The sequence below is a fragment of the Blennius ocellaris genome, assembly GCF_963422515.1.
Source record: "Blennius ocellaris genome assembly, chromosome: 20".
Classification (NCBI taxonomy): domain Eukaryota; kingdom Metazoa; phylum Chordata; class Actinopteri; order Blenniiformes; family Blenniidae; genus Blennius; species Blennius ocellaris.
Window position 1 is genome coordinate 21,249,889 of NC_137669.1, and position 16,952 is coordinate 21,266,840.

At 43.4% G+C, this 16,952-nt stretch overlaps 1 protein-coding gene across 3 annotated transcripts; it reads left to right on the forward strand.

The window, feature by feature from the left end:
- Nucleotides 1-141: 141 nt before the first annotated feature.
- Nucleotides 142-16,514, forward strand: ehmt2 (euchromatic histone-lysine N-methyltransferase 2). 3 transcript variants are annotated; one of them, XM_080515925.1, is made up of 28 exons: nt 142-161; nt 1,107-1,176; nt 1,278-1,433; nt 1,647-1,900; nt 2,295-2,373; nt 2,523-2,605; nt 2,766-2,885; nt 2,976-3,044; nt 3,881-3,986; nt 4,815-4,901; nt 5,657-5,793; nt 5,904-6,047; nt 6,610-6,935; nt 7,658-7,897; nt 8,774-8,856; nt 8,979-9,085; nt 9,562-9,684; nt 9,770-9,883; nt 11,104-11,208; nt 11,933-12,087; nt 12,897-13,064; nt 13,171-13,315; nt 13,431-13,508; nt 14,276-14,391; nt 14,667-14,753; nt 14,848-14,926; nt 15,012-15,187; nt 15,865-16,514. In XM_080515925.1, the coding sequence occupies exons 3-28, from the start codon at nt 1,337-1,339 to the stop codon at nt 16,043-16,045; spliced, it is 3,459 nt and encodes a 1,152-aa protein (XP_080372051.1). In that variant the 5' UTR covers nt 142-161; nt 1,107-1,176; nt 1,278-1,336; the 3' UTR covers nt 16,046-16,514. The 3 variants fall into 3 exon arrangements, with proteins under 3 accessions (XP_080372051.1, XP_080372053.1, XP_080372052.1); XM_080515927.1 differs by having other exon boundaries at nt 9,770-9,871; XM_080515926.1 differs by having other exon boundaries at nt 4,818-4,901.
- The last annotated feature ends 438 nt before the right edge of the window (nt 16,515-16,952 follow it).

The window sequence follows — 16,952 nt, forward strand, 5'->3', positions numbered from 1 at the left end:
GTGAAATCGCCGCTGATTTCTGGTCGCCGATTTTCTTTTTTTTCAAATCAATGGACACGCGAGAGGTGGGAAAGGGGCGGGGCCACGCGACGTGACGCCATCGCGCCGACGTGCGTCGACGCTCACTGGGAAACATGTCGGCATCCGAGGCAACGACAAAGGTAGCACATCCACTGCAGTGCAAAAACGGCACCGCCGTGTCATTTATTTCGGTTTATTCGCATGTAAACGCTCAACTGGCCTTAGCGAAAGCACGGCTGTAGAGCCACGGTCTGCCACGTCAGGAATGCTCCGTTTAAGGGGGTTAAATGGCTCTGTTTTGCAGGCTATGCTACAATGCTAACGCCGTTAGCCTGCATTAGTTTCATGTTAACTGGATATTTGTTCCCACACTGTTGATGATATGATCTGCTATAAGTGGCATTAACACCACCCGTATAGCTATTGCCCTACATTTCAAAGGATTTGTGTTTCGTATGGTTAGTCTGGACTTGCTCTATAGCAAAATTTGAGTCAAACTGTGACATTTTTTTTTTTTTTGCCTGAAAAACGGTGATTTAGGCTTTTATTTAGTGAGATGTTGATTTAGATCATCGTGTTTTGTGGACTCCTGTCAGGTGGGTGGTTTCCGTTCATTGCTGTGACGGAGCTGATCGATTTCTGGCGGTTGTTTAGTCACAACAGAGAAGAGCTGTCATTGGTTGAGCAACTAATGTTTCTTGTTTCAGGATCAACGTCAGTCGTGACAACGATTCTTCCCGAAGTCAAGACAGTTATACATCCATTATATGATTACAAAAGTTTCCAAGGGATTTGTATTACAGATTTAATTGTATTCAGACACACAGATTGACACTGGTTCAACATACCACCAATACAAGGTTATTTTTCAGTTTGTGATTGGAAAATATTAAAATTCATTTCATCCGATATGTGGCCATCAAGTTCAATGGCCACACGTATTACGACAGGGTGAACTTTATACGTCGTCATTACGCCTCATACTATTAGTTTTAAACGCTATAGTTCTATTCAATCTTATTTTATTGGGTATCCATGTTTTCTTTTTCTGAATAATTGATGCATGGCTGTTGGTTTTCTGCCAGGAGGACAAACAAAAAGGCGAATCAGACACACCGGCAGAATGCATTGCAGGACCAAGTCAGTTAAAAGAAGGTAAGTCTGCTGCTTTATGCAGGTGTTTCTGTATGACACCTGATTTTTATTTGGTAGTTTAAAAAAAAAAAAAAAAATTCACAACTCTAAATGTTTGCCAGGTAATGCAGCCTCCACCACATCATCTGCTGCTGCCAGCAAAAGTGAGTCTATAGGAATTATGTCCTCTGCATTGTCATCCCGGCAATCCAGGAAGGATGAAGACAGTGGACAAAAATGTACCTCTGTCTCCTCCTCACCAAACAAACCTGCTGCAGGTGAGACTTGCTGACAATGTCTGCTGTGTCTGATTACTTTTCCCAGATGTTACAGCCAGAAGCTGAATATTCCGTACAATCAATCATCACAGGTTGAATGAAAAAGGGCATTTTCAGAAAACTGCGCTTTAAGTTAACTCAAACACACATGTTGTCTTTTATGAATAGAAATGTGGCGTCAACGGGTGTTTAAATGCTTTTCACATCCTTCAGGACATGCGGCAAAGGCCCTTTCATCTACGACGTCCTCCTTGCTGTCCACCTCGCCTTCCACGTCTTCGGCCTTGTCTCCTGGCCGGGCGAAGATGAGCGTCTCTGGGCCGGGCAGTAGTAAATCCGTCCTGCCACCTACCCCTTCATCCTCAACGTCCTCGTCTGCCACCACTTCCCCTTCTCCATCTGTGTCCCCTGCTCCACCCAAGATCCACCGGGCCCGCAAGACCATGAACAGGCCTGCGATAGGCCAGGTAAGAAAGGAGTTTACGATTGGCGATTGTGATAATAATGAGAAACTATAATAATGAGAAACTATAATAATAATACGATACTAGTGATAATAACAATTATTACATTTTATTTGTATCGAACTTCACATTTACTTTCTATTTACATAGTCTATATTCAGCATACTGTTACTCTTTCATGTGTTTTTCCATCTTAGTTGTTATCATCTGAAAGCTAAAAAAGAGAAAGGTAGCACAAGATAGGATATAAAATTGTCAAAAACAAATAAGGAATCATACGATTTAGTCAGGCGAAATGTTTTTTTTTCCCTCCACGTGGCGTAAATGAAACTACAGCTTTTTATTTGAGGGGGAAATCATATTGACGACAGTGTCCTGATTGTTTTCTGCTTTTCAGGTAAGTCACGTTGAAGCACCTGCTGGATCTGTGACTCCCTCGGGCTCCGCCACCGGCCTGTTGTCTGACTCTGAATCAGGTTCGCCGTTCCATTAAACACACTTTTTTTTACCAAGTTGGCTCATAAAATGAATCAATTAAAATTCAATTAAAAATGAGCCAGACTGCCTTTTTAAAAATTTTTAAAACTAATGCTATTCCGTTTTTTTTGCTTATTTTAACCAATAGCTGCAAAAAGAAGGAGACTTGGTCATTTATTGAACAGTACACCAGAGAAAGCTGAAGGCTCTGCTGACAATGCACAAACTGTGGTAAGGGCATACCTTTACAAGCACCGCATACTAATTAACCCTCACAGCTTCAGTAGGATAGAAAACAAGGTCTTAATTGTCTTTTGATTTGAAAAGAGGTCAATCAAAAGTTCGTCCTGCAGCGGTCGTCTCTAAACGGGTCAGTCTCTTTAATTTTCAGGATGAAAAGTTGTTCCGTAGTAAGGCGGAGTCGCTCAGCGACAGAACGACGGCGAAGGACAGCAGCTGCGTGAAAAAGTCTGAGGGGGAGGCGGGCGAGAAAATTCACACTTCAAAGAAGGTGCGGCGCTTAGATTCCCTTTGGATTCCCCTCTGTGATGTCACGATGCCGCGGCGTGTGCATTAAACTGGTCTTTCTTTTGTTTTGTAGTTGGAAAACGGTGGAGAAATGAGGCAGCAAGCAAAAGACATAGAGGGGTCAGTGATCATGTCAGACCATGTGAGTGAATCTATGGATCCTTTGAGCTTCGTGCTTCTAATCCACTCGCTTTAGTTTCATACTTTTGTTGTCGTGACGTTTCACAACTTTTCTCTAAACAACTAACCTGTGAGCATGTCGATTACGAGCCTGCACACGTTTCTGCACAATAAATGATTGACAGTAATTTTCTCTTCTTATATTTCATGATAAGTGTGCAGCAAATGTTGAGTTTCCTGGCATAAATGTTCTCTATACCAACATTAAGCAGCAATTTAAATTAAGCTAAGTTCTTGAAGATTTCATTTTAATGTCAAATATCTTGGGGTCATCGTAGCTCATAACAGATTTAATGCGTCATCAATGATTTGTAAGATAACTTCAACTCATCGGTGACTTGTAATAACAGTGATTAATGTGGGGCTTAATCATTAAAGCTGATACGTCATCATCAGTCTGTACAGATAAAAACCATGTGTGATCGGATATTATAAAGATAAAATGTAATAAACGGTGAAGCAACATTGTGAAAGAAAAACATTTGTCAAAGAGAAACTGGTTGCAGCCTTGTAAACACGCCGCCTGTACTCACAATGTCGCAGTTTTCAAACCTGAACAGAAACAGCAGGTGTGAAAGTGAAGCAAAGTAACTACATTTGATCAAAGTTACATTTTGTTCTGCACTGACAGAAGTGAAAAAGTTCTTAAAATCCCCATCAGGGTCAGATGGATGAGCTCGGTGTGGAGAAGTGACGCGCCAAATGCAGAGACGTGCAACTGGCCTGCGTTTACATTCTTATTTTACGTGTTGACAACTTTTCAGAAAGAAAGACGTGGTGTTTTGTATTTCGTTGCAGATTTTAGAGAGTGAAACGCAGAGAGCCGTCCAGAGGAGGAAGGAGGGCGACGAGTCGGATCAGGACAAAGACCGAAGCACGGCTGGCGTGGTGGAGATGGTGGGAGGTCGGTCACATGACATCCCGCCACATCTGGAGTCCCGACACTCGAATCCCGCGGCTCAAATAGCTCCCCACAGTGGGAAAATGCGAGTTACTTGTGGATTTTTTTCCTGCAGGCCTCAGCCACACAGTACAAAACAGCAGCGTTACAACGGACATTTAAACTCATCTTAATAATCTGCTGCACCTCTTTAGCTCTCATACACACAGCAAGCAAGATCAATACCAATAGCAGCAGGTTTTTTTTTTTTTTTTAAATAGACATGGTACTAATTTCATTTTCATCTTTTTTTTGAATTCTTTATGAGTTTTTATATTTTGACACAATAAAACATACAGAACATTGTAGAGCAGGGAGTGACCAGTAGATAACAATTAATTCTCAATTAAAGAAAAGATACCAACAATAAAAATGAGAGTGAGAAAAGAAAGACTAACCATAGTCTACATTTTGAGTATGTAATTGGGCCTTTTTGCAGTGGTGTATATCACCCACTTACCCCAACATGCGTCAAACCAGCCATGTTATCATTAACCAAAGCAGTCAACTCTTCCCTCCTATAGATTTCCAATGTGGTTTCCCACCATAATGTTAAAGTTGGTATGTCCAAGGATAACCATTTCTTAGTTATAGCTTTTTTGCTTGCTACCAGCAAACACTTATCTTTTGTTCCCCAGTTCTGTGGTTCACATCCTCTAATTTCATTTTCAATAACACACAAAGAGAAACCTTAAAAAAAAAAAAAAAACTAAGCATCGTGTAATTTTCCTGCTCTGCTCTAAACCCTGATCAGGACGACCACGTTTTGTTTTTTTCCTGGTTTGACCTCAGCAGGACGGACTGCAGATTATACCGAAGTTCCTCTGGGCGCCTTGGACATCGCTGCTGCCGACAGTCTGACACTTTCACCTCACGGCGGTAGGTTTCACGTAAATATGCCACCTTAATCTGCTTATTGTATAACAAGAAGATTTTTTTTTTAACTGTTCAGGAAGCCAAATACATCATAAGGTCATAAGAAAGGTACATTTTTAAAATTCAAACAGTGAAACCTTCAAATATTTAAAATATATCAGTATTTTTTGGGGTTTATTCTTTATAATTTTAACATTTAAATAGTTGTTTTCCCAGTTTTCTGTGGCACGCTCCTTCATTATCACACTTTTGATTTATTTATTGAGACTGTGGAAATGATTAAAATAACGATTACCTTGTTAATGCTAATATTCTGCAGTGCACCGCAGAATATTATGAAGGATCAACTGAAAATACATTAAAGATTTCACCTCAAAAATGGGATTGATTGATTTTTAAATATTTGTATTTGCTTTCTTGATTTCGCACAAATGAGTTGATGCTCATGTTACAAACAGTTTTCAAGATAAATAATTGATGCAATGATTAAAACTGGCAAATCAAGATGAAATCAAACACATTTTCAAAAATGTTTACTTTAATTTTTTCATTTGGAGAAAATTAAGTATTTTTCACTTTATTTGTTATTGAAAAAAATATTTAAGAAAAAGAAAAATTAAAGAAAAGTTGACTATTTTTTGGAATAATCATCAGAAGTTGCTCAGATTTCAAATTGAGGACATTTCTTGTGTTTCCGGGTGAAGCTGAGCCTCTTAACGTCTCTTCTCCTTGCGCTAAAATCCCCGTCCTCCCTGCAGAGGGCAGCGACGCCGGAGACACGGAGCGGCTGGAGGAGCTGCCGCTGTGCAGCTGCAGGATGGAGGCTCCGCGGGTGGACGGCAGCGGCCACAGGGTCAGCCGGCAGTGCATGGCCACGGAGAGCGTCAACGGAGAGGTCGGTCCTCCCGCCGCTGCTTTTCGATATCGAGGCGACGTTCGTACGGTTCGATGGCCGATAATGTCCCCGTTGACCAACGCACGCTGTGTCTCTGCGGTGTCTTGAAGCTGCGGGCCTGCACCAATCACACGGTGAAGGGGGAAACCATGCGGCCGTCCAGCCGAGTCGCCCTCATGGTGCTCTGTGAAGTCCACCGCTCACACATGGTCAAGCACCACTGCTGCCCGGGCTGCGGATACTTCTGCCTGGCGGTAAGCGTTCAAACATCGTGCTTTAACGGGGGGGGGGGGGACACGTCGAACTGTGCAGCCGTTGTTTTTAATTTGCTGTATGGTTTGTGTGGATGTGTCACAAAGAGGCGGAAAAGTGTCGTTCAAATGAAGCGACATGGAATTTTTTATTTTTTATTAAATTAATTCATTTGAATCAAACTTTAAAAACAGATTTGTTAAAAAAAAAGGATACGATACGAGTGAAACTTTATGAACTTGAATCTTTCTTATAATATACCTATAATTGATCAGCAAAAAAACCTGTAATTTTTAACAAATGCACGTCATTTTAGGCTTCAGTGATTCCATTTCCACAGAGCAGGGTTGATACCTGCAGCTAAAAGGTTTTCGTTTTCTCTTCTTGGTGGCGTTCATTTAAAAAGAAGAAAAAGTACCCGGAGAGTGGGAAAGCTTGAGAGAAAGCACATCGGGGCTTTTGAAGAAATCAGCCAGTGGAAAGAAAAAAAAAAACCTCCCATTTAATATTTTGTCGGTGAGCAAAAGTGTCTTCCAACGTCCTTCTTCCTTCTTTCACTTTCAGGGCACGTTCCTGGAGTGCTGCCCGGACCAGCGCATCGCCCACCGCTTCCACCGCGGCTGCGTGACGGTGCTGGGCGGTGGGCGCAGCAGGGCCAACGGCGGCGGCATGCTGTTCTGCCCCCACTGCGGCGAGGACGCCTCCGAGGCCCAGGAGGTCACCATCCCCTCCTTCAGCTCGGCCACGGCCTCCGCCGCCACGGTCGTCACCATGTCGGCCTCCTCCACCACCACCCCGTCTCTGCCCCCGTCCGCCCCCACCGCGCCCTCACTCACGGCCTCCACGGGGGGGGCGACCAAGGACGGGAAGATGCCGGAGAGGCCCGTCAGGTGAGATCCAGTAGAGGGAATGTATTTTACAGTTTGACTTAATTAAATCGAAATGTAATTATTTTGAGATCTGATTTCATCTCGTAACACTGCTGGAAAGTTTTACGAGATTTTATGAAAACAAGCTTCAGCACAATGGGAAATTGCATGGCAATTATTGTTTTCACATTAATTTAAAGAGTTAGGTTGAAAAAAATGGAATTATCAGGGATGTCGATGTGTAAATTTTGTATTTCCCTTTTGTTTTCTTTAAAATTTCAGATTCTAAATACTGTTGTTGATTACGATAACACACATATTAACCTATTTCTAGCGGCTGGGTTAAAAAAAACAAAATGGAATTGGGCCTCGATTAAAAGACTTTACCTCTGCACAAGTTTCCTGAGGTTTAATGAAAACAAGCTTCAGCAAAATGGGAACTTGCATGGCAATTATCGTTTTCACATTAATTTAAAGAGTTAGGTTGAAAACAATGTAATTATCAGGGATGTCGATGTGCACATTTTGTATTTCCCTTTTGTTTTCTTCAAACTTAAGATTCTAAATACTGTTGTTGATTACGATAACACACATTCACCTATTTCTAACGGCTGGGTTAAAAAAAAAAAAATGGAATCGGGCCTCGATAAAAAAGACTTTACTTCCTGAGGTTTAAAGTTTGGTCTGCAGCGCCTTTTGTTTGACAGGTTGAATACGATAAATGTTCTTCTCTGCCCCTGCAGTGCTCGGATGCGCAGTCAGGGTCTGGTGACTCTGGCGTTGGAGCAGCAGCAGCAGCAGCCTCAGCAGCCGGCGGCCTCCGCCGTCACCGTCACCACCGCCCCCCCCACGGAGGAGGGGGTGGACAGCGTGGGCCCCTCTCTCTGCATGCCCAACGGGAAGCCCATCAGCCCCAGTGCACTCCCGCCGGGGCCCAGCAGGGCGGCGCTGCAGAAAGCCATCCTCACACAGGACACTGAGAGGTGGGACACTTTTTATTGTCTCCACATTCCCAACATTTAGGACCCAGTTTGAGGTGTTGATGTACTTCTGTAATACAGTATCAGTACCTTTCTGAAGGAAATTCATCTTTACGCGTTTCTTCAGCATCTCTAGTTCACAGAACAAACCCTGGTTTGGAAAAACACCTTGAAAAACATTCAACGATCAGTTTCAGACTGTTCTCTTCCTCTTTCTTAAACAAAGTCTGGCTTTTTTTTTCTTTTTTCTGCCGAATCAGTCAAATATTGCTGATAGTTTTGCTGCCGTGACGCCATCTTTGATATCCCAGAAACCCTTGCGGCAGGTTTCTGACGCCGGCGTCGGTTAGCGAAACATAAATACAGTCGGATGTTTGTAAACATATTAACTTTGTTGTGATCGATTTGGGAATTAGTGTGAGTGAGTAGCGAGGGTCTTGTTTGGGTGTATTTGTTGCTCCTCTGTGCAGAAGTGACCTGTTCTCAGTCGCCGAGTATGGGAAGTGTATTTTAAAGATTTATTTTTGGTAGAGTAACTCTAAAAGTAGATCTCTTAAAATACTTATCGTTTATTCATGTAACAGGTAGAGAAAGTTACAAAATGCTGAGATGACCCGAGTGGAAGAATCAAATCCAAACTTTTTCTTTAACAGATACTATTAATGTCTCAAATGTGCATTATTTAATGTCAAAACATCTCGTAAAAAAACAAAAAGTTCAACCCAGTCAAAATGTCTTCCACCATCTTGACGTTTGTCTGGGAGATTCACACAGTGAACAGTTAAATTACAGTAAAAACAAAACAATCTTTCTTAAGGACTCACGTCCCTCCCCTGTGGAAAACTCGGTCTGATCTGGTTATCGCTCGTTCCATTTCAGGAGGAAGAAGCTGAGGTTCCACCCTCGCCAGCTTTACCCGGCTGCAAAGCAAGGAGAGGTGCAGCGGGTCCTGCTCATGCTGAGTGAGTGACGACTAACTCTTTGAAACGCACGTTTTTTTGCTGCGGTGGACCGCTTTTTCCTCTCGTGGCTTCCATGTAATCCATGTAAATAGACTGTGTGTGTGTGTGTGTGTGTGTCACAGTGGAGGGCATCGATCCCACCTACCAGCCCGACTCTCAGAACAGGCGCTCGGCTCTCCACGCTGCAGCTCAGCGGGGTCTGCTGGAGGTCTGCTACATGCTGGTGCAGGTGAGACTTTCTGTGTCGTCCAGTTCGTCGGGCCTCATTTACGCGACATTTCAAGTGAAGACGCGTCGTTTTTGAGTTTTCATTACAGAGATGTTCCGCATTTACATTCCATGAAAATGATGTGCGTATACACGGACACAGCAGGAACACTGAAAACGATGTAGTTTTCATGTTGGGCCACTAGAGGGTGCTGCTTGTCTGTTGCCCAGAGAACAACAAGCTGGAAGATTACAGATGATTAAATTGGATTGTTATTGCGGTGACTGTCAAATATAAAACTACCAGGTCCCAGGAGAATATGGACTGAGAGTAAATTTTTAATTTTTTTTAATTTTTTGTGGCAAAGTCATAAAAATAATCATCTTTTTTTTCACACGAGATGGAGAAACCTTTGCAGCTTCATGTTTTTATATTAACATCCTCAGCCCTGGTTCATTATCAGTATAATCCTCACAGTTTTGACTCCTCTCTGGCAGGCCGGTGCTCCGGTAGACGCACAGGACAAGGACATGAGGACTCCTCTGCTGGAAGCCATCATCAATAATCACATCGAGGTGGCTCGCTACCTGATCCAGAGCGGCGCCTGCGTCTACCACACTGTAAGTGTCCTGCAGCTCCAGCCCTCAAACCTTTTCGGAGCGTGAAGTGGGATTCATCTGTGTTCATGCTGCTGCTGTTGGTCAGGAGGAGGATGGATACACCGGCCTCCACCATGCAGCCAAACTGGGGAACCTGGAAACCGTCAACATGCTCCTGGAGACGGGTCAGGTTGATGTCAACGCGCAGGTAAAGGAAGAGGTGAAATTTCTCTTTTTGGGCCGTCAGTGTGACTGCTTTCTGGAGATCTTGCCAGTCTCTTCCTGTTGTGTCGATTAACAGTTCAGCCATCCATCTATACACTTATGGTCACAGGGCGATAAAGAAAAAAAAAAAAAAAAAGCTCTGTTGATTCTGCATTTTTGTGTCTAAATAGATGAAAATGCTCCTTTAAAATCCTAGTGAAATGTAAAACACTACTTTGAAAAAAACGATAATTGGGGTACTACTTCTAAGGTTCCTCCGACTCTGCCCCACCACTGTTGTCGCATAACAAAGTTATTTGAATTTTGAATCTCCAGCCGAGGAAGTCGGGGGAATCCTTCTTCGTGAGCCTGACGTCAAGAGTTGTGCAGATCTCCATCTGTTGTGTTTATATCGGCTTGTTTCCTCTTAAATATCCAAGTTTTTACAGTGTTTTGAAGTTATAGTCGGCGTTTTATGAGCCTTGATGAAAGATTGAGCCTGGAAGAGACCGAGAGAGGAGAAAAGGAGGAGGGCGGCGGGAGCGGCTAGCGGGAGCCATTAGTTCGCACGGCTAGTAGACGATCAAGTAATACCTGGACTCATCTTCACTAATTCCGCAGTCGGAAAAGTGCTTCGACGTGTTGGATCCAGGAAGCCGCTCGTTCTGCCAAAAGTCAGGAGCCTCAAAGCCTCAAAGGTGAAAACTGGCGGCTGCTGAGGCGAGGAGACGAGGACGAATGGAGGACGAAGCGTCTTCTGCTTCCTCAAACATGTTCCAGATGGGGTCACCGATGGCAGAACCACCTTCTGTGTCTTCTTCATCAATCACTGGATTTGAAATGACCATGATGATGAAATCTGGTTAAATTCATCCTCTTCGTGGTCAAAACTCTGATCCTCCATAATGTAAACACAACTTGGGCATGTGCACAACTCCTGACATCACTCTATTATTGTCAGAAGCTCCGCCCAGCAGCGAAAATGCCGCTGTTTATCGGCTATTTTCTCGCAGATTGTCGTGTTTTAACATTTTACCTTTCGGTCAGTTAGCATAAAAAGGATCCCAGAAGCGACAGCCAGAGTGTTTTGGAGGTCGAATTTTCATTTCACTAGGACTTTAAGGTTAGAATGAAAACATCAACATCAGCTGGTTCCAAGTTCATCTTATCTGTCTGTCGGGGGATTTGGCTGTTCGTGAACTTCGGTTTGAAGTCTTTCTCTCGCCGCGGTTCCAGGACAGCGGCGGCTGGACGCCGATCATCTGGGCGGCGGAGCACAAGCATGTGGACGTGATCAAGTCGCTGCTGAATCGAGGCGCCGACGTCACCATCAACGACAAGGTCGGTGAAGAGCCACTGGAGGAAACCAGTTATCGTAATCTAACGCGTCAATGTCCAGATATCTCTGCTTTGATTTCATAAAGTAAACGCTCATGTGAGTCAAAATAACTGACCAAACAAGTAACTTTTTCAACAGTAATCCTGAGCGAGTTTATGAGTTTAGTCCATTCCTGCTCAACTAATCTTCACCTGAGTCAAACTTGTCGTGTTTGTTACCGAGGAACCGAACCACCTTATGAACAGTGTGGAAAACAAAACATTAAATATAATTACAAGTAAAAACTCATTAATGTTAGAAGAAGTGAATCAAAAGAACAAACTGAAATTATTGACCTTTCAGAAGGATTTGAGGAAGTTGTACCACAAAGATGGAAGAATTAAAGTGGACGGATGTGAAACTAAAGAATTAACAGAGAACAGAAATAGTTTTCAAATTAATGGGAGAGAAATCACTGATGACAAAATTAAATGAGAAAAATCACTTTGGGTTAAATATTTACATCCATAATTCAAAATCCTACGAGAATAAAGACATTTTTAAATCTGCATTTTAAACTTAAATTTAATTGCAAGTTTCTTTGTATAGCTAGTTCACAGTGAATTGTATAATATCAGCTATTTTTAGAGTCACGACTAAATTCACTGTTCTGTCGAATTGATCGTTCTTCCGTGATCGTTGATGCAAAGCAACAAAACACGTCATTTCTTTCTCCCCCCCCCCCAGGAGCTGAACGTGTGTCTCCACTGGGCGGCGTACGCCGGCAACGTGGACATCGCCGAGCTGGTGCTGAACTCCGGCTGCTCCCTCGCCTCGGTCAACGTCCACGGAGACACGCCGCTGCACATCGCCGCCAGGGAGGGCTACCTGGAGTGCGTCACGTAAGTCCACATGACACACGCCGGCCCCGTTTGAAGTCGCGCAACGAGGAGTCGGACGCAGCATCTAGCATGGCAAGAGTTCAAGTTAAAATCCATTTTTTGGTGGATTTGCATTGTTGAGTTCCGAGCAGTACACATGTGATATAAAGCAAGTTACCAGATTGTTACCAAGACAAATACAAAGAAGGTTCCCAGATCGTACTGGTCGTTAGGAATCACGTGAGGAATTAAACTTTAGGACTCAGAAACATAAACACAACCCTGAAAAAGTTTTAGCCCGACGGTTAATGGTGTAGAATTGTGGAACAAATTGGAGATGGAGTTGAAAACGATGTCCAAACATCAACCTGTTCAAATGTATATACAAATAAAAGACTTTTGAAGAAGTAGGACAAGCATTGAAGGAGTAGGATCAACTTGTGTGTGTGTGTGTGTGTGTGTGTGTGTGTGTGTGTGTGTGTGTGTGTGTGTGTGTGTGTGTGTGTGTGTGTGTGTGTGTGTGTGTGTGTGTGTGTGTGTGTGTGTGTGTGTGTGTTGATATAGTCGTTTGAAATGTAACAAGTTCTTTTTTGTTGATGTTTTATTCTTTTTATAAAATGTGTAAAATGTACTTTTTATTGCACTGAATTTGCGGGTCGGCTCTCATAAGATTCTTGCTTCAGCCGACTCCTTTTGAGCAGAATGTATACTGCTCAAATAAATAAATAAAAATGTAAACCCCCGAGCTACATGAGTAACGGTTCACTCCAACAGTTACGGATCCTGTTAGATCCAACACGTTGTTTTGCCTCCCTGTGTTCTGTCTGCAGGTTGTTTCTGTCCAGAGGCGCCGACATCGACGTCATGAACAGGGAGGGAGACACGCCGCTCTCCCTGGCCCGGGCCGACACTCCGGTGTGGGTGTCGCTTCAGATCAACAGGAAGCTGCGCAGGGGGATCACCAACCGCATGCTCCGGACAGAGAGAATCATCTGCAGGTGGGTTTCATGCTTTGTGCCTTTACAGTGGCGCTGAAGACGAGTTTTATCTCGACGTTCATAACGTCTACGTCTCCGTTGTTTGACGAAACCCTGCTGTGCTCAGCGACATCGCTCAGGGTTACGAGAACGTGCCGATTCCCTGTGTGAACGCCGTGGACGACGAGGGCTGTCCCTCAGACTACAAGTACGTTTCGGAGAACTGTGAAACGTCAGCGATGAACATAGATCGGAACATCACACACTTACAGGTGAGCTCATTGTGGCTTCACTTTTCACACAAAGAAAATAGATTTTTTTTTTTTTTTTTATGGGGGGTGAAAAAAGAGCAGCTGGATCTTTTTCTTGTCTTCTTCTCGTCTTCAGCACTGCAGCTGCACGGACGACTGTTCATCCAGCAACTGTCTGTGCGGACAGCTCAGCATCCGCTGCTGGTACGACAAGGTAAAGGACTTTTTAAAAGCCGCACCATCGATGTTACTCGAATAAACCTGCTTGTGGAAAAAAAAACATATCATTTGCTGGTTTGAGTCATTATTGAAATACTTGAAAGGGAAACGATTCACGTCTCGGGATTTTTTTCACCATATTTTCCATTTCCGCCGTAGTTTTAATATCACAAAATAAAAAAAAATATTCCCATTAAGTTTTATTTGTGTATTATGAAATCTGTAGGACACATTTTAAACTGACGGAAATCCCATTTATTTTATGATTCATAATCCACATAAATGGGATGTATTCCTTCACTGAATTTCATGCAAGTGGTCAAAAATGTTATTGACACATCTGAGATGCTGTTCATCTCTCGTGGTTGACGATGCTTTATTTTTCACGTAAAAAAAAAAAAAAAAATGCTCAAGGTACCCCGGCCTAATATGTCCGTTGTCATTCTTTTTATGGGTCGTATTTTATTGGATTACAATTTTAGAACATCCATCAGGTGATGTATGCAGTAACCTTCAGCAAGAAAGCGAAAGGAGCAAAACGCACCTGTTTATGTCAATTTATGCAACATTTAAAGCAGAAGTGTTTTGTTAATTACACAAATGTCCTCCTTTTCTCTGCCCGTGAAGGTTGTTCAGACACTTATAGCAATAATACGTCTCCTGTACGGCCGGCAACATCAAACTAATTGAAAACAGGTCCACTCAGTGGTTCAGTGAAGCCAAAGACCAGAATTCATTGTTGTTGTTTTTTTTTGTTCTCAGGATCAGCGGCTACTTCAAGAATTCAACAAAATCGAGCCTCCGCTAATATTTGAGTGCAACATGGCGTGTTCTTGTTACCGGTCATGCAAGAACCGAGTCGTCCAGGCAGGCATCAAGTACGTGTGTCGCGTGACGTGTGGTTTTCTACCGACAGCTGCTGCATGAGCCCAATGGCATCCAATATCAATACAAATAGTACAAGCACGACGCTTCTAACATCATTGTACTCATCATATACTTGCTGCAGTCAAACATCTTCTCTTGCAATTTCTTATTTTTATTATTCTGCATTTCTCTATTTGTTCTGTCATACTAAGTTCTATTAGTTCTATGCTGCAGGGACGGTGAAGCGTTTCTGACTTGCCGTGATTTCCTCTCTCTCCCCCTGCAGAGTTCGTCTGCAGCTCTACAGGACAGAGAAGATGGGCTGGGGAGTCCGAGCTCTGCAGGACATCCCTCAGGGAAGCTTCATCTGCGAGTGAGAAAAAAACAACAACGACAAACCTGTCCAGTATTAAGCTGCGCTCACGTGAACGGTTTGACGTTTACGCTTCCTTTTCTCTTCTACGCAGATATGTTGGCGAGCTGATCTCGGACGCGGAGGCGGACGTCAGGGAAGACGACTCCTACCTGTTTGACCTGGACAACAAGGTGAAACGGACGTGACGGACGGCTGGGCCGCCTCCCTCTGCCGTGTCCAGTTCAGCTAAACCGTCTCTTTCACTTCCCCGCGTAGGACGGAGAGGTGTACTGCATCGACGCCCGTTACTACGGCAACATCAGCCGCTTCATCAACCACCTGTGTGACCCGAACCTCATCCCAGTGCGCGTGTTCATGCTGCACCAGGACCTCCGATTCCCCCGCATCGCTTTCTTCAGCTCCAGGGACATCCTCAGTGGGCAGGAGCTGGGGTGAGACGTCACAGGCTGAATTACCACTGTTACATTCCTTTTATTTAAAAAAAAAAAATTAATAAAAAGACACAAAATTCACCATTTCCGGCATGAAAGTTCCCTAAAACTTCTAGATTTCTTGATAAAAGTCTGCTAAACGGTCATTCTTAAACCTTTCAGCAGTGTGTGACGATGTGGAGCTCTGCTCTGCAGTGTTCAGGGAGTTTACTCAACTGGCTTTGGACAGGTCACTTAAAAGATAATAAAACGTTCTTAACATTAGTACTGTGTAATAGAAATTTCCCCCCCCAAAAAAAACTTCCAGGAAGAAATGCCTGTATGTTTGAAAAGTGACATAATTACTTTATTCAAACAAAAAAGCGTTAATTGAATGAACAGACCAGATAAAAGTTCTTCATCAGACACTGGGGCAGCACATTATGGTATGATGTTAATTTTTCCCTCATATCATATAAACTAAAAGATTCAAGTCTTTCTTACATTTTCTCTTTGATAATTATGGCCTCTGATTAAAACAATTTTTGCAATGATTGATGAGATGAAAGCTTGCCATGTCATAAATCTAAGATATATGGCCTTTTCACTACTTAACTTCCTGAGATGAAAATGCACTTTGTTTCCAGTCGTTTTGCACTTTGTGTCGGGACCCGGTCTCATCGTCTCTCCGTCTTCAGGTTCGACTACGGAGACCGGTTTTGGGACATAAAGAGCAAGTATTTCACCTGTCAGTGTGGGTCGGAGAAATGCAAGCATTCGGCGGAGGCCATCGCCTTGGAGCAGAGCAGGCTGGCTCGGCTGGAGGCCTGCCCCGACTCGGGGGCTGACTGTGGGATGGCCATGCTGGGAAACTCCTGAAAAACCTCCACCCTTGGGACACTTAGGTCGCCCCCCCCCCCCCCCCCCTCAGTTTCACTTGCACATCCAACTACAGGAGGTCAAGACGAGGAGAAGGGGATATAGTTACACTTACTCATCTAAGGTGCTGATTTTGTTTACTTGAGACGTCGTCTATATTCCCCCCAAACAACTGCCAGCTGATTAGTTACTTCATCATTTCCACTCTGGCCGAGGACATGAGCCTTAACCGAACCGTTTTCTCGACGTGGGCTGGTCTTGTGATTGTCCTCATACAGTCATGTTACTGTATCCCACCATGTTCTTATGCCTTTCCACATAAACTCTGTGCATTAGGAGCGTGCCATCAAGTACCAGTCGTGCATAAATATACATATATATATATCTCCATTTGACACATTCTCTGTTGTGCCAACAAACAGTAAGGCGTCAGCCAGCGCAGGACCCACCAAGGACTTGAAGGATAGTGTTGTTATTGGATGATGGTTTTAGCTTCATCTTCTTTATTTTTTTATACATATTTCTTTGTTTTCACATGTAGTGTAATAAAATAACTCGTGAGTTGATCCGTAGCTTCTGTATTTCTTCGTGTGTCATTTGTTTTCTCTGGCGGATGTGGAGTTGTATTGTCGCCGCTGTGGTTTGATCAGCAGGGGGAGTTGGAGGCAGACGGTGGGGAAGCCTCGCTCTCATCAGATGGTCAAAACAAACGTCGGTGATTCCATTATTTTCACATATATGTTAATTACAGGAAGGTGAATTTACAGCTCACTGCAAAACTGGTTAAACTGGTTAACTTGGTGGTATTGTGAATGCTGCAGTACCTGTTTTCATGACAGGCGATTTGCCTGTTTACATGAGGGCATTTTTTTTTTTTTTTTTTTAAAGATGCGAATGCAATGGCAAA

Coding starts and splice junctions, on each gene's coding strand:
- ehmt2 (XM_080515925.1), top strand. CDS start 1,337: ATGTCCTCTGCATTGTCATCCCGGCAATCCAGGAAGGATGAAGACAGT. Junction 1,901..2,294: donor ACAGGCCTGCGATAGGCCAG/GTAAGAAAGGAG, acceptor TCTGCTTTTCAG/GTAAGTCACGTTGAAGCACC. Junction 3,045..3,880: donor CAGTGATCATGTCAGACCAT/GTGAGTGAATCT, acceptor ATTTCGTTGCAG/ATTTTAGAGAGTGAAACGCA.